Source organism: Scatophagus argus, chromosome 17 (genome assembly GCF_020382885.2).
Source record: "Scatophagus argus isolate fScaArg1 chromosome 17, fScaArg1.pri, whole genome shotgun sequence".
Classification (NCBI taxonomy): Eukaryota; Metazoa; Chordata; class Actinopteri; family Scatophagidae; genus Scatophagus; species Scatophagus argus.
In genome coordinates, this window is record NC_058509.1 from 8053863 (window position 1) to 8081382 (window position 27520).

Below are 27520 nucleotides of genomic sequence, written 5' to 3' on the forward strand. Positions count from 1 at the left end.
ATCACTGAACAAATCATTAAGGGCTATGTTATAAGTTTATTGTGCTGTTAATTGTGTGTACTTGGAGGACATGTTAACTGTGTAACATGCAATGAGCTTGCAAAGCAACAGCGAGTCTTCACTATTGTAACAACTAATGATGATTTTCATTTTTGAGAATTTTCTTGAATAATTTAATAATTGCTTGGTCTCTAAAATGTCAGAAAATAGTGGAAAATGTTGGTATTCAATATAAATCTACCATCACAGAAGGCAAAAACAAAACAGTTAATATTTATTTCTCTAAGCTAAAACCTATGAATGTTCTGGCAAAAATATCTAGATGATAGATTTATGCTCAAAAAAATTTTGTAGTTTTATTGAATCATCATTTCAGCTTTATTCAGCCCTGAATTTCTTGAGTTTGTGACACTGACTGTGGTAAAAGAAAGACACAAAAGTTGTAGATGTACAAGAGAAAATGAGAAATGAGAAAATTACAAAACAACTAAATAAATAACAAAAAAGAACAAATAAATTAAGGGAGGAAAAATCACCAGGAATTTCCCTAAAAGAACGATTCAAGAGCTCACATTCCTCCGTTGTGCACTCTGTGATGTAGATTGATGCTGCAACAACAGTGATGCTTGGCCTGAAATTTCTTTAAAGCTATTTTTAGATTACTGCGATAAAATCCATCTCAGCGTGAGTAACACATGAATTTCAGCCAGTGGGAAGATGCGCTGTGCAGTCAGTTACAGTAACACATTCAATGGCCTAGTTAAACTGGACACAGCTACACGGACAGCCTGAGGGGGTGGGGAGGTGGAGTTGTTCTGTTCAACTCGACTATGATTGGATGATCAGCCAGACAAAAGATCAGTGTAGATACAGCTCGTATCTGTAGGCAACCAGTGGGAATGAGGCAGCTCTTTTGTGTGCGAATTCTAGACAGGCCAACTTTGTTGTCTGCCACATTCTGCAGCCTCATGCCCATTATGCCTCCATGAACAGGCGTAGAAACGCACAGAGGGGGTTAACAGTGTTGAGTGAGGGCATTTAAATGTTTTGACAAAGCCTAAATGTGTCACTATGCCACTAGAGCTTTCTGCATTAAGGCACAAGCACACACACACACACACAGACTGTTCACGAAGGATTCCTCTGATATCTCAACCTTAAAGAACCCATTTGACTTGACAAAGGACTCTAACTTAGAGATGGAAATGAGAAAAAGCACAGAGGACTGAAAAATATCAAACACTGAAAGTCAACATTAAATATTTTTAAGATTCTAACTGATTCACTCATTTACTGTTTTATCTACTTTTTTTTCTATGTATCTTAATAAAATTGGTCTAACATTTTGTGAACTATGGTGATTGATGGTTGGGTCCCAGCCAAGAAGGACTTCATCAATTCCAGTAAAAAGGCAAGTGGTCATTTCAACTCATTATTATATTTACTTATATTATTATTGCAATATTTATGTGAAGCTAACTGGCTGCTGGATCCAGCTTCTTATTTACTATAAAAATTGGAGAGCAGTGTTGATCTTCTCATCTTACACTCTCTGTAATATAAAGCAGTTGGGCATATTTTTAACCATTAAAAAATTAATATTTATATTACACAAACTAAGATACAAAAAGTATTGTTAGGTCTGTGGTACAAACTCAGTTGACATTTTCTTTTCACATGTTTAATTTATATTACAATTTTACTATTACAACCCTTTTTTTTTTGGTAGACGTTATTTTATTTGTATCGTCCGTTTAAATCCCTGAACGCACCATTATAATCCTATGGACATGGGTGGTGATTTAGAGGCCTGGCCAACAAGGCTAACTCGTGTCAAGTTATTGACTGATATTGCACAGTATAGCTAGTTGTTTGCAAATCTATGGCAGAAAGAAGAACAACTATAGTCAATTGCAGTTTCCAAAAAAATTATATAGTTTAGCTTAGATTAAACATTATAAAAATGATCTGAATATAAGACAAGGATGCACTGGCACAGATGGTTTGTACCTGGTTGGTGGTGTCAGTGATGGCCATCAACATCTTCTCCAGAGTTGATTGGAGTCTGCTGCTGATGTCCATCAGATATTCCTCGTTCTCTAGCTGCGTCCCAGCTCCCAGCATCAGGCTTTCTATCATCTGCTGTGACATCTTTAGACCCTCGTCGGCCTCCGTCTCCCCAGACCACAAACTCATATCATCCACGCTGGTGTCGCTGCCCTGGCAAATTTCTGCAGATTGACCTGGTATGAGCAGAGGGACAAGGAGCAGGGACATATCAAATACAAACCAGATGTGTATTACATTGTCCCCAGATTTAAAATTCACTCATATAGTTTGTGGCTAATAGGTCTATTACAGCTTTTTCAAGAAAGTTGCTGATGTTTTTTATTTTTACATGGTCAAACTGATAAAACAAGTCATTGTGAGATAATAATCAGCACACTCATGTAAAATGCTGCTACATACTATGCTAGTAAATATCCAGCCACCCAAAGCCATTTGAAGCTTGCGTGATGAAATAAAATGGTATGAGGCTCAGTGTAGGACAAGTGCAAACTTTAAAAAACGTTTACATTTGTAACAGCACACCATGTAAAGTAGTGCTATACATAGAACCATAATAAGGGTGAAGGCGCAGACATCATCTGGATCAAATGAACACACTCACGCAAATGTGCCTTTGAGTTAGTGTACATGACGTAATCAGCATTTCATAATTAAACTTTGTAACCTCATGTTCACATTCTCAAAGGATGACAATGACAGCAGCCGGCGGAAATATGGGTCAAACTTTACACTGTGTTTCAGGGGTTTTGTTTTGTTGTTGTTTTGGTGAAAACACTTTCATGTTGGAACAATGTTCGGGATAAAGCAGTGGATCATTTAGAGCACAGAGGCAGGTTGAGTTATTATGCTGGTGGTATTATGCAAGTCACTGGTAGTTACAGAATTTAAGGGATTCGAATACACTATAATTAACATAGTCAACAGTCAAATACAATAAGTCCTATGCAATCTAACAGAACAACAAGGCATAATCTAGAAATACAAAAAACTGAGCTGTGCAATCAAAACAAAAATGGCATATTACATTGCACTTTGGGAATAATGTGAATTAAATGAGCCAAAGCGTTGCTTTAAGTAGGCTACAAAGGCACCTCTGCTTTACTGGAACGTCCCAGACAAACGTTATTTGACATACATGATTAGATTAGAGAAGTGCTGCGACTGCTGTGCAGGCAAACTGTCATACAGGGACATAATTTGACGAACAGAAACAATAATTTGCATGCAACCATGTGATTACACCAGCAGTAACGATTTACCTGGCATCAACAAGTGACTCAAATTTATGGCTGATATCTACAGCAGTCTGTAGCATGTGCAGCACAGCAGGAATACAGACTTATGTAATGTAAAATAGGTGTTTAGTAAACTTGTGACATCTGTCCCACATAGTGGCTGACAATTTAGATCTACTTAGAGATGTTATGTTACAGTAACATTGTAAATCATGTAGCAGAAAATGCTGAAACTATATTTCCTGTGAAAGAAAAAGAAACAAAAGAAAAAAAGAAAGAAGGTCTCAATGACAAACAAAGAAAGCAACCCTTCCAGTGAGCTATACTGTAGTTTAGTGATTGATATTAGAAGCTATGGTTTTGGTATCAGGATTAGGATTAACTTTTTAACAAGAGACTTTGTTGTACTTTGCTCCCATGGAGTCAGTTATAATGGACCATTCAGAGAGCAGGCCAATCTGATACTTTTCTGACATCTGAATTACAGGACTAATTGTCCATGCTGTTATTTGCATGTGATCAAGTTGAATTTGTACGTGACAACTGCACATGTGCATGCATATATATGTTTTTCCAATCACAGAAAAAAACTTGATTGATGGAAAAGAGAGGAGGGTCCACTCTTGTTTACACAGCAGTGCTATGTAGTCATGGTGCAGTGTTGCTCTGTAGCACCAGACTACATTAGCGACAGAGGATGCGGTGTCAGTGTTATGTGTTGAATTGCAAGCTGAATTTCAAATGTGGTTTTGAAGTACTACAATAAAGAGAGATTAAAAACAGTATTCAGAACTCCAATGAATGTGACTTAAAACAGATTTGGAATACTCGGTTTCTAAATATTTTGTTATCCAGACTTAATAAATGCAAAGTGATTCTAAGCTCTACAGAACACCACAGACTGGATGCCAATCTGGCAATGGCCCCAGAAATTGCAGAGCACAGAAATATTTTTAAATCTCTTTACTAAGATGTTGTGTAGTGTGCATAGACATAATTACTAGCCTGTTTTCTGATGTATTCTCTAGCTTGCTACACTACAAATCTAACAAATCTAACCCTCAGCTAATTACCAACATCTGAACCAACATATCTGAAGAGGGGATGCTGAACCCACTGCCCAAACATAAATTCCAGCATTTACCCTAAACTGTTACCAGGACCTGATGTTACTTACCTGGAGCATGAGGTCTGAAGGGCTCTGTGTTCACTTTCTGCCTGGTGGCTTTCTCTGTGGTGGAGAGGGGCACTCCACTGGAAGCAGACTGACTCTGCATGTGGAGGCCCATCGTTTCCTCTGCTGCTGCCGTAGTCTTGAGGACTTCCACCAGTACCTGACTAAGTTTCTCATTGGCTTTACGCAAGATGTTTCTGAAAGCAGCAAAAACAGGCGTGTCTATAGCAAGTGCAGTAAATAAAAGCTTCTCAACCCAAATATCAATAGTGTTGTTCAAACAGACCACACAGACTAAGAATTGAGCATACTTTTGCTTTAACTGGAAATGAATATTCACCTTTTACAAATCTATGTGAAGAACTACAGCAAACAAGCATGCAACAAATTATCATGAAGGGACAAAGCTAAGGAGGTTAAGGAGGTTCATCTATGTGGAGCTTAATATGAACACAGTTTCTGTCACTACCTTTCAGTGCCGTCATCAGTAGACTCTCCATCATCATGTGCTGACAATTTGCCTTCACCAGCCAGCTTTGTTCCCATTCCCCCTGCATCTTCTTCTTCTTCCTCAACTTCTCCTCGACTGTCTTCTTCTCCCTTCTTTAGGGCCTGGACAGGCAGGAGAGAGAACACAGACAGCAGCCCCGTCATCGCAAAGCTGGATAAACAGACTCATGAAAACTCTGGATGGCCAACAACAGCGTGGCTGTGTGTGCAAACATTAGGAAAAGTGAATTCAAATAAGGAGCGGCGAGGCACACACATACACACCACCCTTGTACGAGCACACAGACTCACTTCTAACTCCCTTGGAGCTGAGAGAAACACTAGTATCTTTGTGCTGCTATGGCAACAGGTGCACCTGAGGATCAGCAACTGGCACAGGCAATAGCTCCACCTTTTGGAGGAGCAGCAAAACTACAGCTCTGCTTCTACAGACATTACACTGTGCAGGGACTGCTAACTACATTTTGTGGAACATTGAAAGGTGCTTCTCATGTTTTGTCCATCCCAATTGACCTACATTAACATGATAATTATAAAATACTACAGAACATATTATACATACATAATTATATAACACATAATCATATATATCTTTATAGATTTTAATACTTTTAAAATTACATTAACACAACATTATAGTGAATTAAGGCTGAGTCTATTTACATGTTTAACAAACAAATAATTCTTTATGGCTCTATAATAGTATTTAAAATCTTCACCAGAAAGTGTAACTAAAACTGTGTTCTATACACAAAAATAGTGTCAAAATCAGTCTTCTGTCAAGCTAAAGGTCATTTAAAAATTAAATTGAATGTGCTGAATCTTATCGTGGTTATTGACTGTTTTCTACGATATTTACATTTTTTAAAGTTGCTAAACAAAAATTTATTTTTGGTAATCTGTAAGAGAAACATGAAAGTTTTGTTTGTAACCTAAAATTATTTTTAAAGTTGAATAAAAAGTCGTTTTGGCATTTTGTAAAAGCGATATTTGTAATCATACACAGTCTGGTTTTTATATCACTTACACCATGGGCATCATGTGATCTATAAGACACAACCCCACATCATGTGACACAAGGACTGTGCGGGTGTATGAAGTACATTTTGCACACATGCACGCGTGTGCACACACACACAAACACACATACATGCACACACACACACATACATACATACATACATACACACACACACGCTCTTTTCAAAGTGGCTTACTATTAACTACTTTTGCGTTTGGTCCAAAATAGAAGCTTGTCTTCACAAAAGATCATTCTGGCTTACTATGTCACATTTCTTTCTATGTATCAACTGCTCAATGTTCATCTTAATGAAATTCCTGGTGGTGCTGCCTTTGGGAGAGATAATTCAGGATAATTTGAAAGGTAACAACATAATTCATCTAAACACCTCAACTGAGGGTCGTCAGAGAAAGTACAGAGGCATTTTTCACATCATTAAAACCCACCTGAGCCAATTACTGAAGCTTAAAAACTTTTACTTCTTTACCAAATTATCCCAATTGAACCACTATGCTGGAGCAATTCCTCCCACAAAGAAAACTGAATGTGACAGCCAATGCTATCACACAGTTAAAGCCTAATCATGCGATAAATGGTTAGTGAAAGCTTGGCTGACTCTGGGATTAGTTCTTCAAGGCATGAGGAGAGACTTACAAAAAACCCAAGTGCATGCCGAATAGACAGATGAGACGATAATGAAATTAAAATGTCAATGCATGTTACTTAAAAACTCAAATCACAGGTTTACTGTATATAACATTTAAATAGCACGCTGCGTCCTATTTAAAAAGGAGAATATGGGGGTGTGTGTATGCACATGATGATCACACACGTTTTTGTGCTACTTTCGGGATGAAAGGCGCAGGTGAAAAGGATGCAGATACTGTACTTGATAGTTTGAGTTACTGTTTAGATTTTGGGCTAAATACTGGTTAGATAATATTATGGGAGACTAGAATAGCTCAGTGCACGTCCGCAAAACATTCAACAAGAGCAGAAAAAAAAATATTGCAACATCCCACTCTACACACCTTGACTAAAACAGAAGACAAGATCTAAAAACTAAAAACTACTTCAACCACATTATTAATTGTGGCATTTAAACAAATACTTTCATTGTAACCTTGAGACAAAATCACTGTGAGCAGGTCATAAGCAGTGAAAAATAGTATTAATATTAGTTTAAGCATACATAATCAATGCAAGACTGATCGATGCAGCACCTGCATTGCGACACAGTGCATCTGAAATTTAATGACACAGCAGTAATGAATTCTCTCAAATGAAATGGATGAAATTTGTGTAGTGTGGTGAAAGCGGATGGTAAATCAACACATTACGAGTGACACCGACCTGCTCAGGTCCTGCTTCGGTTTTCCGCAGCTCCTCTTTTAACTTCCTGATCTCGGTGTTCCTCTCCTCCAGCTCCTTCTCCAGTCTCTCCTTCTCCACTTCCTCCAGCCAGGCGCCCGAGCTGAAAGAAGCTCTGGAAGGCTGCTGCTCCTTGTTCTCCCTCTCCTCCACTTCATCTTCGTCCGACTGGGTCTGCATGGAGGTGCACCTCTGGCAGGCACGCTTGTTGATTCGAGCCAGCTCAGTCTGCTGTGCAAACTCCACGGACATCTGAACTATGGCCTGTTAGAAAACACACATCCAAAGGATATGTGTCTTAGGAGTCTTGACCCAGAGATCATATCTGAGATCAAATTTTTCTAAAATATCTATGTGACTGTTATCTTCTTTTTGAGATTCCCCATTCATACAAAAGGATAAACTGATGTACTGCATTTGCTTCGAATGTTTGATTATTTTCTTGATTAAATGTTTGGTCTGTAAAATGTTGTTTTACTGATACTGACTAGACAAAAGCTGTATAAAAATATAAAATGGATGGTCACCTACCTTTGCAACTTCCTCCTCCACTCTCATCCAGTCTTGTTTCTCTTCTAGCACGACCTGTCCAGCTGTCCTGAGGCTCTCAATGGAGCTTCCAGCACCGTTAATGCAGTTAAGATCCCGTTCCGTCTCTCCTCTTGCTTCCTGATGCTCCTCTCCTTTCCACTCCGATTCCCTTTCTTCTCTCAGTTTCCTTAGCTCCCTGTTGTGCTGCTCATTGAGAGCTGCTACCTCTTGGACATACTTGTGATAGAGAGCTTTTCTCAGTGCCTGCAGCTGTGCTGTCAGGCCTGCAGACCTGGCAGGCCAATGCACCTCCACACCTCCCTCTGACAGTTCCTCCTCACTCAGGTCCTGTGACGACCAAAGAAAGTAGAAAAGTAGAGGTGAAAAGAAAGTTGCACAATTAAACTGGAGTGTGTTAAAATGAAATTATGGGCAATACAAAAGTCCTCAAGACTGTTCCTGAAATAAACATGTCCTCTTTACAGTAGCAAAACTCCACCCTGTCTTTAACTATGATTAAATAAACCGTTTTGTTCTCTTGACCCTCCCGGGATGATGATGCGATAAGGAGATGTCTGGCATTGCATTGCAGCTACATTTTCCCCTAACACACTACCACTCTTGTCTTGTGATGAATCCCTGTCTGTTTCATAGTGTCACAGCTTCTTCAGTACAGCTTCCCTCAAGCTTAACATTTCCAATCCAAACATACAATGTCTGGAAGTGTATCATGTCCAGACTGGTTTCAGTTTCTTTCCGTTCTTCTCGCTCTTAGTGCGCTCCCGTCAATCTTCCTCTCTTCCTCTCGCTGCATAGTGACTGTAAGAGTCACAATCACAGAAGGGAGAGGGAAACTAAGACTAAGGAAGGAACTAAGGAAGTTGGAGTGACATGAGTGAGAGATGGCTTAAATAGAGGGCAGCTCATTCACGCAAGACAGAATCCGCCTTTCATGTAACCACCAAGATTAGAGTACCTCCTCTTGGTTCATGAGCAACATGATAAAACGGCAGGTTATGTAACGTCCAGCCCTTTTAATCATTAAGTTATAGGGCCGTTCATGGTGCTGGTTCTGAAGCAAAGCTGGGGATTTAGGGCACATTTTAGCCTTAAGGCTCCAACTGCCCCCTCCTGCCCATCCGCACTGTCATAGCGTCTTAATGCTTGTGCACGTTTTGGCTCGTAGTAAGATGTGATGCATGTGACGTGGAGGACTTAGATGAGGGCAAAATGTAGCAGCCAAACCTTTAGTAGTTCCTCTCTGTGTTCCTCCATCCTCTCAGGGCTGGACTCAGTAACACTGGAAAGGCAGAAAGAGAAAATGCAATGTCAGAATTAATTAAAAGTGGCCTTTTGTTTAGTTCAAAACAAAAGAGGATTAAACTTTCATTGGTGACAATATGATCAAAAACACAACTTTTAATGCTTGTGAGAAAATCGGAAGGATTGCAGATGGAAAATGTAAATGATTTCTTACTACTGGCCACTTATATGAAATGAGTATACTACTTACATTTGATCAGTTGTATAAGCAATATAACACTGTTTTATTTTTTCAGATACCTCCAGGCACTTTTTTTTAATAGCCAAAAAGACAATGACTTTTGTCATCAAACTTCTCTGCCGGTGAACAGTATAACAGGACAAAGGACACTCAGTTTAGACTGCGAAATGCAACGTTGAAGCTGGGTGTTTTATTCATTTTGGTTGGATTTGTGACTCTATTGATGGCTGCTTGAAAAACATAATAAATCCTAACTCTTGATATTGAATTAAACAAGGACCCTACTTGTCTATTGTTTGGGCTGCCGAATGCACAAGCCAAGAGTATTCAAAAAAAGACTTCTACGTATCCATACATACAGACATGCAGGTTCAAGTATATGATTAAGGTCTCTAATGAGGGTCTCTACTCTATATACAGCACATATATACACTCTCTCTTAGCCATGAGGAAGAGCTCACTGATAGCAATAAAAAGTGTATGAATATAAATACATTGTATAAATATGCATGGTCTCCAAACAGTTTTACATTAAGAGTTATTCAGCAATTCAGTAAATATACTTGAACGGTGAGCTAAGGGTGACACACAGATTCATGCACACTCCTGACACTTTCTTCTATTTTAGTAAGTTCTTCCAAAACCTCATATAATTCAACATACTGAGTGGCGCATGCTTAAAAAGGTCACATCTTGTTTTCTATGCAGCACTTTAATGCTCAGATGATTACTTCCTGCTGGTAGCCACCTGGAATGGCTGAAAAGGCACTTTTATAGGTTAGTGGGCTAACAAAAGGCACGAATAACACTTCCAACAACCTAGTGAATATTTCATTAGTTAAAGCTTTGTTGTCGTCAACTGAACTGGGTCAGTTAGTTTCCACGTGCTACACAGGATATGCAGACCAGCTTCTACTGGACGCACTGTGTAGGCGATCACTTAGCTCATCTTGAGGTTCTTCTAACACATGCACTGCGTCAGTTAAAAAAAGTACTGTGTGTGGGAGAAAGATATGGCAGCTTAGACAACATTTGTAGTATTTCCCAAGTCAAAGGCATTGCCTTTTGATATAATATCCCACATTCAGAAATTATACATCATCAGGTGTTTTCGGACCATAGGAACCTTTTCATAGTTAGTAAAAATTTAGTTTGTTTAAAGAAGGAACACAACATGGACAAACGTCCATCAAACTAACGTTGCTGTTTGTTGCACAAAATTGATGGTGCTATAGCTGGACAGCCTATGGCACTTCAGCCTTCCTACCGGCAGTGAAAATACAAACAGAAAAAAGCATCTGAATATATGCAGTTCTCAGGGGAGCTCCTTAGCTGGCAATCCCTCTCAGAGAATCCACAGAATGGTTTGGTATGAATATGTCTTATATGTCACCATGTATGCCACTATCATTATCTATATAAGAAGAGCTTGTTGCACATTTACTTTGCTTAGGTCTGAATTCATGGGAATTTGTTCCATATTAGGAAACATTAAGAATTAGTGGTCTGCACCTGAAGTGGGTCTGAGTGCCTGTGACCTCCTGGAGTCGCTGCTGCAGCATGAAGAGCTCAGAGAGGTATCGCTCCTCAGACTCTGCAGCCTGCTGCTGGTAGTGAGCTCTGAGATGTTCCACTTCCTGTCGGTGACTCTCCTCCAGCCGGAGCTGCTTTTCCTGCTCTTCGGCCCTCAGCCTCTGTAATTCCTCAGTAAGGCAGGTAGATGGTGCACCAGCCTGCCCCTCTAGATCTAACATATAAGAGAAGTGAAATATGAAATTCAATATGCTCTGGATAGAATTAAGATGAGCATAAATTGAATGAAACTTTAATGTTTGCATTGAGAAAAATGTGTCTGCAGCTACAAATAACATCATCAAGTAAGAAGGAACAAAAAACAGAGTGGTGAAAGAAAAGAAACTCCACATTTACCTTGGCTTGTAGAGGGACGTAAGGTGGCAACTTGTACACGCAGGTCAGAGATCTCCTTCTCACTGCTGCTCTTCAGTTCATCATATGCCATCTGCAGTTCCATCATCTAGGAGACCAACACATTTGTTGGAGTGTTTGTAATGCCTCTGCTGCCCTCTCTGTTCCTAAACACCCTAGTAAATGAGCGTGAATTCCGTACTACATACTAAACTGTACACAATACGTATGCAATTATATATAAACATTATCACTAAAACAATAAAGCCTTGCGACTGACTGACGACCAGCCCAGGGTGTACCCCGCCTCTCGCCCATAGCCAGCTGAGATAAGCTCCAGCCCCCCCATGACCCTGACAGATAAGTGGTAAAGAAAATGGGTGGATGAGTGGATGAATGGACAATAAATCTACATTCAGTACTTACCTGTCTATACTACTACTACTACTATACTGTACTATACATGCCAGTACAAGCTAATCAAAGTGAATCTTTTGAATCTCACTGACAATCAAAAATGAACAGCAAATGGTTTTTCCTTAACATTTACCAGTATTTTTGGCTTTTTTCAGTGCAATCAAAATTTGTTTCAACTTCTTCCTTGTGGAAAAATAGTGCCTCAAAAAACCAAGCAATTTTTGGTACATGTTCTGACACCTTTTTGACTATATTTTATTTGCACCAGCATGTAGTGAGGAACTGAGACACAGCTCAGGTCTACAGATGTGTATGTTTTTACCTTACTCCCATCAGCTCTCAGCAAAGCCTGAAGTTGTGACAGTCGCAGATGTTCCTTCTCAATTGTCTCCCTCACCTGCTGCAGAGATCTGTAGAGCTCTACGGGAAAGAAATTTGTTTTTTAGATTAGATTAAATGTTCATGATCTCAGTAGAGAAATTGGATGATTTGATTTGACTATGTACCAAGTAAATAAGTAAGTAAATAAGTAAGTGCTTGTTTAAAAATACTTTGTAGGTTTAAAATTACTTAACAAAATGAAAGCCAAGGAGCTATTTACACCGGAAAAAATGTTTTGAAGTGTAATTTAATTTCTTTAATAGACAAATTACCTCTGGCCTCCAGTATAATGGGGGTGGATTCACTAGTTTCTGGTCTTTCCACTGAAGAGGGCGGCTGACCTTTTGCATCAACACTCTCCAAAAACTCTTCACCAAACATCTTTTGAAAATACTGAGCACAGAGCAGATAGAGACGAGGTTAATCACTTTAGTTAACTTGGCAGCACATGTTAAAAAAAATAAATAAAAACAAAAAAATTCAATCAAAAACCTATTTGTCTTCAATGGTTACCTGAATGATCTCGTTGCATTCTGCTGACACAGTTTGCAACAGGTTGTGGTATTTGAAGTTTTTTGGCTCATCTGAAAAAACAAGCAGGGAATTTGAATCAAATGAACAATTCAAATGTTTCACAGCCCCTAGCAAACAAAGTCCGGTTCTGTTTTGATCAGCCATGAATGATCGAGAGCCTCTCTGAGAGGACCTTTGTACTGCCACAAACACAAAATGCACAGAGAGGCAACAGAGTACACATATACTCACCTGGATCACTGTGACTTTTCAGATTCTGCAGCTTCAGCTCAAGAGAGCATGTACGGACGTCCATCTCCTCCTGCAGCAGCTCCAGCTGGGCAGCGTGGATCTGAGACAGGCTGATCCGCTGGGCCTCCATCTGCAGCCTGCACTCACCCTAGAAACCACAGGAAGAAACGTCATCACATTAACACATCTGAAATGAAACACGGCGGAACATTTTTCACATGTATAATTTGATTTTATATTGGAGTGTTTGTCTTGATGTTCCTAAAACTGTTCAACAAGATGACACTAAATGACACTGATTAAAAAAAAAAAAAAAACCACTACAGGGATAAATACCACTTATAATTTATCACAAATTAAATTATGCATCGTGCTACATACATCGGCTAGTCAGAGGAGCCAAATGATTAAATAACATAATTCACCAATCCTGTGTTTATAACGGAGCAGCAGCATTAGCCATCTGTGTTCAGGATGAGAGGTCTGCTATTAGTACTTCTGCAACCGAGAACAAAAGGCAAACAGTGAGGCCTTTTGCTCTAATTATGCATTATGCATTAGCAGAAATTATCTAGGGTTACACAATTATGAAATTGTGATTCTGTTACCTTTGATGTCAGATGTTTAAAGTGCACTCTACATTTTAAGTAGGTTGTATTTAAAACGCTTTGTTATGATATAATCTCCCCCTCCGCACTACATCTGACGATGCAGAGAGCCCTTTCAAACAGCTCAGATGTAGCTGCTTAAAACCTGCAGACAAGAGATGGTCGGCACCTAACAAACAGATGGCAGCTGTGTTGTGATGTGCCGCTAATAGACATGCACCAACAACAACAGAATTACTGTTGTGTACTAAATTTATTAGGCTTTTATCTGCTGATTTCTGACTGCAGCACTTTAAGCTCCACAGTTAAGTCAGTGGAACTTGTTGAAACACAGCAGAAACAGCAGTTAAGGGATGTTCATAATTCCAGTGACCAAATTTCTGAATTGGCACCCAATAATGAACAGGTGGTATTCATCAGGCAGAAAGGAGCAAATCACAACACATTTGTGCAGAAAGAAGAGTTTGATGAATCCAATTTTAGAAAATCTCTCAAAGGGATATTTTGAGATATTTAGAGTATGGGATGTGTTTCAGCTGCACGAACGCCTACTTATTGACCCTCACACCACAATGTATGATTCATGAAAGCACCTACAGATGCTGAAAAGCAAAAGGCAGGATGTGAGCTTAAGTGACATTTACATGCTCAGTAGTCTCCTCCGCTTCCTCTGTTCCCTGACACACCACAGGCTCCGCGTGGTGGTCCGTCCCATGTCTGCTCACCTAAATTAGAAAGCAGAAAAAAAAATAAACATTGTATTTTTTTGTTTTAAACTGTCTTAGATATTACCCCTGTGCAAATGCAGGAAAATATGACACTGATGGACAAAAAAACAAAGTGCACTATCACTTCCTGAGGGGGAGCATAAACTACCTGAAGTGTAAGTACAGAAACAATCTTATTCAACATCAGCAGAACATTATCTAGTTTGCTTTTACGTCAATCACCCATATGGACTTTATTAAGCTCTTGTAACTGCTTTATAAGAAGTTGGTCATCGTGCTTGTTTGACCGTACACAGAATCTCATAAAAAAAACACTTGCTTAAGTTATGTTGTTGATTGTACAAATATAAAAGTACCTACACAGAACATTAAACATAGAGTCAATAAAATATAATTCTGCCATGCCATTAAGCATCAGAAGCATATTTTACAACTACACTGAAGACGTTTTAGGGTTTTGGTCAAGTGAAAATGTCATTCTGGACCATATGTGTTCCAGCCCAGGAGGTGACAAAAACGACATGAAACACAGATATGAAATGGCAGACATACACTGTACACTATCTTTTGCCTGGTGTAAATGAGACACAGCTTGAAGTGACACAGACACAGAAGTGACTGGGGTAAAATGGCTTCTCACCTCAAACCCTTCACTCCCTGCAGGATGGAAAGAAACTAGAATGTACACATTTCTACACATCGACAATTATTCAAAGCTATCAGGAGACTGAAGGTGAATGTTTTTTATATTTAAATCTAGTCTCTTTCAACATGAAATTCAGCTTAAGGAAAAGCAGCATCAAATGAAAGCAGATCATAAATATTGTACAGTGCTCCTTTAAAAGTAGAAATGAGCAGAATATCGATGGAGTCTCGATACTTTGCTGTTATGTACAGGCTGTTCTGCGTGTGTATTTCCTCTTTTGTATTATTCGTCTCCCAAATACCCCATTTAATGTAACGCTGAACTACCTGCACCAACTTAAAAATATATGGCTATCTTTTAACACAACAGTTGCTGCTCAATGCTACCTTTGGGAGCAAGCCTGCAGATGCTCAGGCAATTTGCAATCATGACTGTTCTCCCACAAGCGACAAAACATGTCAGCACTGAAATGCCTCAGTCATATTTTGTTCATTGTTAGAGCTTGACCAGGCATTTAATATCACAGCATTAATGGTGAAAGTGATTGGTTTGAAGCATGCAATTTCAACTGTGCTTTCCTTTGACGTGCAATGTTTTTTTGTTTGTTTTCTGAAAAGCACTCTAATCATTCAATCAAACATGTAATCGGGCTTAAAAAGGCAGCAGAGGAAAAAAGGCAGCAGATTTGCTTTACTGAAGAGCAGTGCAGCAGATGCATGTGAGTGCTTACCCGTTTGTTGATGTAGTCTCTGTCTCCGTCTCCCTGGTACCCGTCAGTGGAGTCCTCCTTACCGGCCCTCTCTTGTGAACATGACATAACCTGGCTCTTCATCTGAGGCTGCATCTCTCTCTGCTCTGCAGCACTTGTAGCTCTCTCTTCCTCCACCGCTGCCTCTTCTTCCTCCTCCCTCTGTTGTTCCTCTCTGCAGTCTGAGAGAGCAGCGCCCAGCTTGCGCTCCTGCTTCAACCTCTGCCGTCTCTTGCGTCTGCTTGACCCTGAGGCTGTGGACTTTTGTGGGGAGGATCGTCCCTCAACAGGTCCCTCCCCTGAGGACTGGGCTGCTGCTGCTGTTGCTGCTGCTGTTGGAGATGGAGTCTGTGAAAGCCTTTGGAGCTCCAGGATCTGGCGGATGCTGTCTCTCTCTAATTCAGCTGCCTGTAAGTGGAACTGAAGAGCCTTTATCTCCTCTTGCAAAGATTGAATCTGAAGGTGATGATCCTCAAAAGAACAAACTGGCTCAACAGCTCGCTCTTCTCGCTGAAGCTTTCTCTGGGCATCCTGCCCCCTCGCCTGCTCTCTCCTAATCTCTTGCTTCTTTTCCAGTTCTTTCCCTAGGTTTTCATTTTGGGCAATGACCTTCGTATTTTCTTGCCTCGCTTTCATCAGCTCTTCTTCTAGCTGACCCACTTTGTTCTCTGTAAACATCAGTTGCTCTGTAACCTGGGAAAGCCTTCCAGCCAGGCTTTCCTTCTCACTCAAAGTAACATTAAGCTTTTCCATTAGCTCAGTAGTATCTTTTTCTATCACAGCTTTCCCCGACATGTTTGTATTTGTGTCCTCCATTTTGATATCTCCGCTGTTCCCCTCCAGCTCCCGTAACTGTGACTGAAGGCTAACAATTTTTGCCTCAAACTCAAGTGTCTCCTTCAATGTCCTCTCTTCTAATTCTGTCTTTGCCTCGGTAAGACATGTGTACTCCTCCTTCAGCTCCTGATAGTTTACCTCGAAATTCTTTTCGGCAAAAGAGAAAGTAGTCCTCTGCCGTTCAATTTCTTCACTAAGCTCAACTACTTTTTGCTGTATTTGGTTGTTCTCTGCTGTGAGTGTTTCAATGTTCCTAATTTTTAAGTCCAGCTTTTGTTTCAAAGTGTTATTAGACTCTATCAGTGTCTCCTTTTCCAATACCTGTTCTTTCCATTTGTTCTCCCAACACTGCTCTTTCTCTCTTGACTGGTTCTCAAGCACCTCTGTCTTTTTCAGTAATGTCTGAATTTCATTCTCCATTCGTGCACGTTCTACTCCTCCCTTCCTCAATTCCTCAAGCTCTACCTGAAGCTCTTGAAGCTGCTGGACAAGTTCATCTGCTTTGGAGCTGTGCAAAGCAAGTTTAAGATCTTCTTTTAGTCCAAGAATTTGGTGCAAAAGCTCATCTCGCTCTGTGGCAAAACTTGCCTTCTCTCTTTGTAACAAATGCAGTTTGTCCTCATAATCAACACGCAACTCATCCAACGTTCTCTCATGCTTGACAGCGGCTTCATTAAGGAGGTTCTCTGTGTTCAGGAAACTCTCCCTTTGCAACTCTTCCCGAAGATTGGTGAGCTCTTCCTCGTGGCTGAACAGCAGCTGAGTCCTCAGTCGTTCCAGCTCCGCTTCCTGTGACTCTGCCATGCGGTCAAGCACAGCATCTTTTTCCCTCTCCAGCATCTCCAACTTGATCTTGTAGTTGGTCAATTCTGAATCGTGTTTTGCTTCTGCCTCCTCTGCTGCTTCCTGAGCAGCAGCCAACTTGCTCTTCAGATTGTCAATGGTCTCCTGGAGGCGCTGCAGTTCACCTTGTTGGCTTTCCTGAGAGATTACACTGTTGGAGACCTGCTCCACTTTTTCTTTAGCAAAACGGAGATCTTGGAGAAGATCCTCAACCTTGGCCTGCAGGTTGAGCTTCTCTTTGGCGACCTGGCTCAGCTCATGTCTGGCTTTATTGTGCATTGCATGGGATTGATCTAAAGTCTCTTGAAGTTCCCTAATCTTAGAATTGAGGGTTTCCACCTCAACACTACTAACAGCAGAGCTTTGAGAAAGTTGTTGTGCTTTTAGAAGCTCAAGCTCAGCATGATGTTGCGCATTCATTTGCTCTACTCTTGCTGCATGCTGCAAATTAAGTTCCTGCTTCATCTGGACTATTTGCTGGCCATACATCTCATCCAGCTCTGCCCTGAGAAGTTCGAGCTTCCTCACAGTTTCTTCCTGCATTTTTTGGACGGTGTCACTCTCAGACAGGCTTCCCTGGTGATATCGCTTCTGCAGGTCCTCTACTGTGCCCATGAGTTGCATGATTTCGTTGGACGACATTCGCTCTTTCTGTCTGGAGGTTGCAAGTTCACCTTTACAGATTTCTAATTCCGTTCGCTCTTTCTCCAACTCTAATTTACATCTCTCTATTTCACATTTACAGATTTCTAAGTCAGACTTGGTGCTTTCCAACTCATCAACGCATTTTTCAAGCTCTGATTCTTTTGCAGACATTCGCTGCTGGAGGTCATGCTGGCATTTTTCAGAGGACTCGAGCTCATCCTCGAGCTGTGTAAGAGAGCAGTCGCGTTCTGAAATGACTCTCTCTTGCTCTGCTATGATCAGGTCTTTCTCATCTGATTGGTGCATAATATTTTTATCTGTAGTCCGTCCCACATGGACAAGTTCTTCTCTGAGCAGGGTCAATGACAGCTCGTGTTCCGTGATTATTGCAGTTTGCTCTGAAATTAATTGATTTTTCTCTTTTAGTGTTTGTGCAAAAGATTCCTCTGCCATTCTCAACTCTGTCAGCGACTGCTCCTGACCCAAAATGACTTTTTCTTGTTCAGCAATGAGCTGGTCCTTTTCATTTATCCTTTTTGTGAGTGATTCTTCTGACGTTCTCCATAACTACAAAGAATACAGATTATTAGACATGCAGAGACAACATTGAGAGCAGAAATAATTTCTGTACAATCACACTAGTCATTTCTTACCATCTCCATCTCACTGAGCTTCTGCTGGAGCTGGCTGATGTGCTCCAGCTGTTCACTGCTCCCCTCCTGGTGTTTTTTGATTACAACGCTCATCTCTTCCATCTGCTGTTGGTACTGTGTGAGCTGTTGCCTGGCCTGAAGAAGATCAGCTGCTGTGCTGCTGTGGCTGGTGTTCCTCAGTGTCTCGCCTGCCTGCAGCTGTGGTTTTTCCACACACAAATTAATTTCTAATCGAATACACGGACAGGAAATAGCTGGACAATATAATAATAGTGTAATGACCCGTACTGTCTTAGGTTGTGTAATGGCTAATATAACTTCAGAGTTCCCACCTGCTGGAACTGAATCTGTAGTTTCTGGCTTTGCTCCGTCAGTTCCAGGAACTCTTTCATGATCTCGTCTTTCTCTTCGCGAGCCTGCTGAAGGTTAGCTGTGAGCTGGGTGATGATGCCATCTCGCTGCTTCAGGGCAGCCTCAAAGTCCTGCAGCTATCAAAGTTAAATGCATGTATGCAATAGCCAGACAGAGGAAAGAAAAGAGGAGAAAGACAGAGCTTAAACAACAACGTTGGCAGAGGTAAAGCTAACACTTTAAAAGGTATTTTAAAATGATAAAATATTATGTTTAACCAGGAAAGTTAAATATACTTTACCCTGAGTATTTTCTAAATGCACTTCCAGATGGTTAGCCTTAAGGTGCTTAAACCTCTAGGAGTGTGATCTATAAAAAACTAATCACGCATATACCTGCTGCACTCCCTCTGTGCCGAAAGCAGCCCTGATTTCTTCAAGCTCTCGACTCAGCTCCTCCACCGCCTGGGTCTTGGCAGCAAGTGCATCCTCCATATCCTGCATCGTACCTCTCTTTACCTGCTGCAGGGGCTCCACTTCCTCCTGACCACAAAAATAAACACTTGTATCGCATTTACAGGACTTACAACAAGATGAAGTTTCAAGAATGAGTTCAGTACTTAGTCACCACCCAATAGCCACCCAATAGCAGTTAGTTACATGAGCCAGGAGCCGCAGGAAGAAATGTTTAGTCAATTTATTATAGTCAATGTTATCAAAAAGAACACTGGGAGTTAATTAGTCCTGCAGAGTACTCAAATTGTCCACAGTGCTGTCCACAGTCTAGCAATCTGTTCCTTCAGGTTTAGTAAACTGTGTCCATGGACTGCTAAATATTTGGCACAATTTCTAGCAAACATAGGTCTGTTCTTGGAAAAAAAACTGAGAAACGCAGAGTATTACTTTTAAAACCAATACATTAAAACATTAAACACACATCAAAACTAACTCTTAAAAAAGAGGCTTGGTTAGTGGGTTAAAGGAAATCTTGCAGAGGACTGAAGTATAAGCAAATGCAAAGTTACATCCAGAAGCCAGTGGGTTTGCTAGCAGAGCCAAAAGAGCTGCTTGATTGGACTACTGTACCCAGACAAAATCCTTCGAAGACATCAATAGCTCCTCTGTCACCCCATCATGGCACCCATTTACCTGTTAATTCACAATGCTGTCAGTGACATATTAAGATTTGAGAACTGTGCCAGGGAAAACGGTGCATGAATTTCAGAAGTAATCACTGGGTAGATCTGTAGTGCTAAGATCCTGTGATTTGTGTCATTTATTTTCCTGAGAAATGTTCTTAAATGTCAGTTTTAGGATGAACTAAAGTCACATTTAAATCATCTTCTTGCTGATTGAAATTCAAATTTCAAACAGTCTCAACATCAAAGCAAAAGCAGCAGCAAAAGTCAGCAAGAAAACCTGTAAGAGTTCTAAGGGATACTGGTTTTGAGTAGCATGAAGCACAATAATAAAGACAATTACAATAATGCTAATAACAACTGAAAAATGTTTTAATCCACTTTTTTTTTTTTTTACTTTTTTATGTAACATTTTCCTCTTCCTGAAAATTACAGGCTAGATTTTCAGTTGATTTTCAGTGATCTATTCACCAGACACATTTTACCAGCATGTGATATTGCTTCTGCTTGTCCAGTAGTCTGACACAGTGGATGTGGGCTGGCTGACTACTGTGATCTGCTTCCTTCTGCCTCTGGTACCATTTCCAGTTGAAAACAACAAGATATATATCATAATTGTAATGGTAATAACTCTCCAAAACTGGACATAACTGCACCAGCAGGTCCATTCAGAGAGGCTTCGATGCGCATGTTGCACAGGTGTAAACACTGTGGAAAACATCTGGAGTTACAATAAAATTAAATGGAAGAGGATATTCATGTCACAAAGAGATGACACATATTTTTAAACAGGTCATCTCACCTCTGAGGAACAATCTTCAGCAGTAGTGGACACTTCACTCTCTGGCTGCAATGGAGAGAGAAATTCATCATAATAAAAGACAAGTTAAGCAAGTACATGATAAGACAGTCACAACATCATCAACATTATTCACAAATAAACACTTAATAATAAGTCAGCACAATATAAGTCATGTAGCTGCTAACAAGAATGTAGCAGCAAAATTTGCATGGACTTTTACTGTGAAAGGTCCCAACCTTACAAAGAGTATTCATTACAGTTTCAGAAGTCTTCTGATTTTTAATGCAGTTCAAAATGCACATAACAAAATGTTCAATCATAACAATTTTGAAACAATGCCTCTCTTATGTCCTATTTCAGCAGGCACTCAGCATTCAAATATGGGCCTAACCCACTTCTGCTCCTTTCTCCCTCCCACAGAGTAATGACTGCCATTACTGAAGTCTATTTTCAGGTTAATTCCTGGGTCATAAATCGAAACTGTATGGGGCCCAGAAGGAGAGAGAAATGACAAGTTCTGTTTTGATTGCAGAACTTTAACATCACCTCACGGCAACATGCACAAAGATGAACCCCGAACATGTGATGTATATAATATGTGATTGTAACCTCACTGATAAAGGAACTTGATGAAAAGTTTATTCGGGGCTGCTGAGGCATCAGTGAGTCAGCACACTAGTATTTGTAATTACAGTCTCCTTCAGATGCCTGTGAAAGACTTGAGAATGGAAAACTTTGACTCTCTTGTGTTTCCACAGCAACCTTTTCCTGCTCAGAGAAAGCAGCATCACTACAAGATCTCTGAAAAGAACCAATCCCCAATTAAAAACAACAAAAAATGGTGTGGAAACACAGGGGGGATAAAACATCTAAAGTTCAACATTTAAATAATGTATGCACATTATAATAACTCACACATATCATGCAGTATGACTCACTCTATTGTCATGTATGAGCTTCAATTGTTAGTAATACATAACAGCTCCTATCCATGCAGCAGAAAGATACAGAATGTCGCACAGCCTTTTGTAACAGAGAGGATGTGAATCGCTCCCAAGGTGAAAGAAAAAAACCAAACAAAAAAGAAACGTTGGTACATTCAATCAACCTTTAGATCTGCAAAAAAGCGATGCAAGGCCACGGGATTTGGTCACACAGACCGGCACATCTTAACCCGTTTAAAAGCAATTGTCTGTTTCCATGGCAACCAGTAGTTTTTGTGGGCATGTGCTGCATCAAATGTTCAGTGAGTTCAGGGAAAGAGTGACTGCGCAGCGCCCGGTAAAAGAGATCGACAAGGCTCGGATGATGAAAGAAAAAAGCCCTTAGGTCTCTGCATATTTTTGTTTTAGATTAGCTGATCTTCTTCAGAATAATGCGAGTCCCTGAATATTTGTTTATGTCAAGCACTACTGAGACAAGTGAATGTTCTGTCTCCAACTTTTGTATTTCTCTTGAAAAACAGGAATGCTTTGAAGGTTTCAAGTTCATCTATGTTTGTAAACCTGACAGCTCAAACATCAGTGATCTTTTTAGGGGTTTTATACAAGAGAAAAAAGATATTAAATCGACTGAACATTTTTTAAAAATAAAGTAGTGCTTGCAAGGCCTGCAGCAGTAACTATGTATATGAAATGAATTCACAGAAAGCACCAACACTGAATTTTATCATCCCAGTATTTCATTTCTGTTTGATGAATCATCTGTCAGTTAACTATGATGAGAAAGGAAGAACCAAACGACTGAGAGTTCAACTAAATCCCCAGCGCAAACCAAAACCTTTCACAGTATAAAGTGTGTAGCCTCCTAACAATCTGTCTACAAAGTCAAAAGTACATTTATTTTCTACAACAAGTAAGGGTCTTATTAATTTCATTTTCAGTATATGAATTTTAGATATTTCAGTAAGTGTATTTTGGTCTAGTTGAGAGAGTTCATTTCCTGAGAAGACTTCTAATAAAAAAGACTCTGCAGTTTATTAACAATTACTGGACAGATTTCTCTTTGAGAGCTTTGTTTAAACCAAAGTAAATTGTATTTTTCATATATGTGTAAGTGTATGAAAAATGCATATATGCATGCATTTTCTTTCTATGAGCTGTAAAGGTCTCAGTAATTCAAATTCACAGTTAAAATTGGAAAAAGCAAACATATCAATAAACAAAAGTCATAAAATGAACCGGCAGCACTTAAGTTACGAGACTATCTGGGTCCCAAAGGAGCAGACTGATGATACATTAATAAAATCAGACAGCAGCATTAGACAGGAAAAAAAGGCATCAAAAATGTCCAAAACTGCCCAGCATCCCTACAGTTACTGCCAGACTCATAAATAAACACTATATATTTAGCGCAATTTCACATAATTGAAAGAAATGTGCTGCTGAATACTGTATGAAAGCATTAAAGACAGTCAAACTCAGCACATTCTAGAGGAATATTATGATGTAAATGAATATATTTTGAGGTGCCGTCTAACATTGGCATTAAGTCAGAATGTTATAATTCATTTAATGAATAAAGCGACATAGTACCACCATAATATCTCTCTTTTTGTTTACTTTTTGTTTACATCTTGTAAACCTGTCAGGCAAGGTTCTTGTCACTTACTTGTTTTCTATGTGGCTCAACAGCTTGTAATCCTCACTATAATCTACCTATTATATGCCTATCTGAATTTTAACTGTGGACTGAGTCTATTCTTCACGTGATCACATGAACTTAGACATTCAAAGACCCAGAAATCCTTCCAGAATGGCGCTTATCTATTTTGAGTTTCCACAGGGTGCAGCAGATGTGTTCTTGTCAGCTTACTACTTAGAGAAAAATTAATAATTTGAAACAGTTTCTACACATTGTCTCCATAACATCAACTATAATCCACTGAAAACACATGAAACTAAATTCCTCGATTATTCTGATAATTGATTAATTGTTTTATGTAATTTTTTTGAGCGACAACACTGAAATGAACTAGTTTCAGCTCCTTGAAAGTGAATATTTGCTGGTTTTCTTAGTGTTTGACAATAAACTCTAGATTTTATACTCCTGGATGGAGAGAAAACTTTAATGAATTTTTTATGTGCAGTGTTTCATGACATTTTACAGACTGAACTATTACAAGATTAATAGAGAAAATAATCAGCAAGTAATGCTAATGAAAATGAAAAGTTATTAAGTGCAGGCCTGCTTAACTGTAAACTACTATTTCTTCTATGACTTAAGTTTTAGTGCAACAGATGCCTAATTTGTACACACTGAGAGGAATTAATAGACTGGCATTCTGTATGTGAGAAATACAGACAGTAATCTGTACTGTACTGTACAGTAAGTTTAAATATCTACCTCTATGGTGTAGGTCTGGTCGTGCTTGACAGTCTCTCCACTCCGCAGCGTCCTGGTGAAGGTAAAACCTTTGGTGGATGGGTCTTTATTTCCTTCTTGAGATCCATCTTGTCCCTCGCCCGGGCCCACCTCGCCTGCCACAGACTGATCTGGCTCGACCTCCACTTTTCCCTGTGAATCCCCCTCTGAGTCCTCCGCTGACTTCTTTTTCTTCTTTTTCTTCTGCTTCTTCTGGGAGTCCGCGTGAGCTTTTCTCTGGCGGTACTCAGCCAACTAGAGAAGGAAGAGAGAAACAAGCAGTATTTCAGATGACAATTGCACTTCAATTGTGGTGAACAGAATTAGCAAACACTTCTTCTAGTCGACGGAAGCGCCTGTAGCTTCCATTGGGATCTTTGTTTATGTCAACTTAATGCTCAGACTTAAGGAAAAGAACCTCTTGCTTTAGCCTAATTCACAACTTCATTAGTCTGCCCAGCACAGAGTTTATACTTCCAACAAAGAAAAAACAACAAACATATGAACCTACTCTGAATCTACACAGTTTGGTGAAACTCAAGCGAAACATTGTGTGTCCCAAAACAGTGTCTTCCTGCTCCTAGTGAGTCCTCCCTCCCTGTGTCCATATGACCAAACACATGCCTCTTGCTGTGCCAGGTACTAATCCTGACTAAAGGGATTACATTTTCAAACTATGTCAACGATCTGCCTAAACAGAGGATAACATTTGTGTTATATACATTTTCAAAATGTTACTCTTTACTTTATCCACAACCAAAACATGCTGTCTTTATTTAGAGACTTCTTTGTTGTTATTGTTTTTTTTAAAGAGTAACAGGGGACACAGGTATGCTGCACAAATGTCCACCTGGAATCATGGATGAGCCGATTAGATTTTGATGGCCAGTGTTTGATGGTCAAAGTCACTGTGATCTGACAAAACAAACAAAACACTTAAATGTCTAATACGGTAAAATGATGAAGTCATGACATTTTACATCCAAAAGGTCAAAAGTCAACTTCACTGTGACATCATAATGTCCTTTTTCACTACACTTATCCAGCCACCATACAACACCACAACTCAGGAACAGAAGTGGAGATCATGAAAATTATTTCTTATTTGGTCAGATGCTGAATTGGTGACACCAATCTTGGGTGTTAACCTTGCAAACTGATTGTATTGAAGATGCTTCCTTGCACCAACATCAATATTTCAGGCATCTGAAGCATCCACCACAAGCTCACTAGTTTTGATAACAAGGAACTTCAGGTGGTTGTCATTGCAACATGTGATGAAGAAGAATGAAGAATGAAGAATGTTTTATATGAGGCTGGACAGACATGGACGCAAACTGCAACTTGACAGGTGCGCGGAGGCATACAGCCACAACAGGGATAATTCTGTGGTGAAGTCACACTTGAATAAATAAAGTATGTAAAACAGATCTAATTCCTGAGTATTCATCCCTCTCTCTCTCTCGCTGTCTCTCTCTTTTTTTTAAAAAAACACATACAAACCATCTTTGTACCATAAAAAACACAACAGAAGTGTTTGGTGATACCATTTAGACAGCCTTGACAGTTGGCTGGTATGCATTACATGTGAGCACACTGGTGACAGCAAAGAGACGACAATGTCAGCTGAGCAGAGCAGACAGGAGGTCTACCAGGTGTCACACCACAGCTGCTGGACGGATTGCTACAGACACAGACAGACTGTTGCCAAGGATACCGTGCTAATGCCTTCTCACCTGTCCACGTTTCCCATGACAGAGATCATAGCTCAAAACACATGTTAATATGCAGGTGAGAATAGTGGTTTTTGTTTTGTGCTTTTCCAGGAGCCCAACTGTTTATGGGCATGATATCAGACATCAGGTAAATGTTTTATTACTATTAAATTTTCCTGAATATATTTTTGATACTGGCACCTCATGATGTAGCAAATTAAAAAATATAAATTAATAAAGTTTGAAAACCCTGTGATAAAGCTACTAAATTTATTGGTACCTGGACCCTGGTTGAGATTACTTGGCTAAACTACTACTTTCCAGGTAAAAATAAACTTTAAAGCTCAGTGACTGAGCGAGTGAGTTTAAATGATACTGCTAAATCTCAATGAAATCTTGCCCTTTTTGATGGAAAAATTGCACCACTCATGTAGCAGGACCTCCAGATAAAAAGGGGAAGTGCTTTTTGACAGGTCTGGTGTGGCGATGCTCTAACAAAACATTCGAAGCTGATATAAGACCAAGCTGGTCGTGGGCATTGTGGTCACATCCTCCACCTACAACACAGCTTGAAGGCTCAAAGGGCTTCTGAACTGTGCCTCTGTGCACCTCCACAAACGACCCACCCCTCATCCAAATATACCCTTTTATCTGTGTTTCCATAAGAGCCTTATCCATCAAATACCACCGCATAAAGACTGAGGCATGAATGAAAGTCAGCCTCAAGATGGTGACTACAGAGACAGAGAGATTCTGGCAACACAACAGCAACAAGGCGATTTACTTCCGCCTGAATCAGAATAACACACCGGCAGTAGTGTGTGATATGCAGTAGACCTGCCAGGAGAAATCACCCGCGAGTTTTGGAAAAGTCTCGGGAACCCTGGTCTTTCACTGAGCTGCTTATCATAGCGGGCTGCCCTATTTGGCTGGGCAGAGCAGAACGTTAGCTGAGCATATGGAGCACTGAAGCCTGCGTAGCTGCATCACCATCTGGGAAAACAGAGACTACGTAGGTGTATCACCATCTGCTGTCTCAAAACATTTACAAAGGCATATTTTTTACATGGGCTTTTTTTTTTCCTTCATCCATGCCTTATAGTAGCTGACTAAAAGCATCAGCAACAGCAACATCCAGTAAATCGTGATGCATTTTTTTCAGCTGTTGAGATCACCTAAATCAGTTACAGCCTGGTGTCATTGGAAAAGACAGAGCATACAAAAACACACAGTTCTGAGAGGATATATTTATTTCTTTTCATATATTTAAGTGTTTTATTTGTGTTATTTTGTAGAAATTGTAATAGGGTTGGACAATGACATGATGTAGTTTATGAAATTTCTGTTAATTTCTCTGACATAAGAGATTTTTCTATGTTTATCCTGAGATCCCTTTAATAAATCTGGGTGCAAAGCTGGAAACAATGGGCATCTATGAAAATATTGGAGTTTCGTGAAAAAGTCTTTGAGATAGCACCTCTTCATTATCTTTCATTACAAATTCCACAATATATGATAAATACTTTTCATTTCAAGTT

General features: G+C 39.8%; 1 protein-coding gene across 6 annotated transcripts in view; it reads right to left on the reverse strand.

Moving 5' to 3' along the window:
* akap9 (A kinase (PRKA) anchor protein 9) overlaps nt 1–27520 on the reverse strand; it is a 59994-nt gene that overhangs the window by 26314 nt on the left and 6160 nt on the right. For 4 of the 6 annotated variants that reach the window (XM_046417484.1, XM_046417486.1, XM_046417482.1 and 1 more), the window contains exons 2-21: nt 24250–24522; nt 20905–20949; nt 20050–20112; nt 19360–19506; nt 18946–19101; nt 18614–18811; nt 15618–18527; nt 14158–14238; nt 12906–13053; nt 12654–12724; nt 12413–12533; nt 12082–12179; nt 11346–11451; nt 10929–11163; nt 9158–9212; nt 7913–8260; nt 7364–7645; nt 4949–5091; nt 4483–4676; nt 2011–2243 (exon numbers count right to left, since the gene is read on the reverse strand). In XM_046417484.1, the coding sequence (XP_046273440.1) occupies nt 2011–2243; nt 4483–4676; nt 4949–5091; nt 7364–7645; nt 7913–8260; nt 9158–9212; nt 10929–11163; nt 11346–11451; nt 12082–12179; nt 12413–12533; nt 12654–12724; nt 12906–13053; nt 14158–14238; nt 15618–18527; nt 18614–18811; nt 18946–19101; nt 19360–19506; nt 20050–20112; nt 20905–20949; nt 24250–24522 (5907 nt within the window). The remainder of the gene's footprint in view (nt 1–2010; nt 2244–4482; nt 4677–4948; nt 5092–7363; nt 7646–7912; nt 8261–9157; nt 9213–10928; nt 11164–11345; nt 11452–12081; nt 12180–12412; nt 12534–12653; nt 12725–12905; nt 13054–14157; nt 14239–15617; nt 18528–18613; nt 18812–18945; nt 19102–19359; nt 19507–20049; nt 20113–20904; nt 20950–24249; nt 24523–27520) is intronic. The other 2 variants (XM_046417483.1, XM_046417485.1) reach the window with 2 other exon arrangements.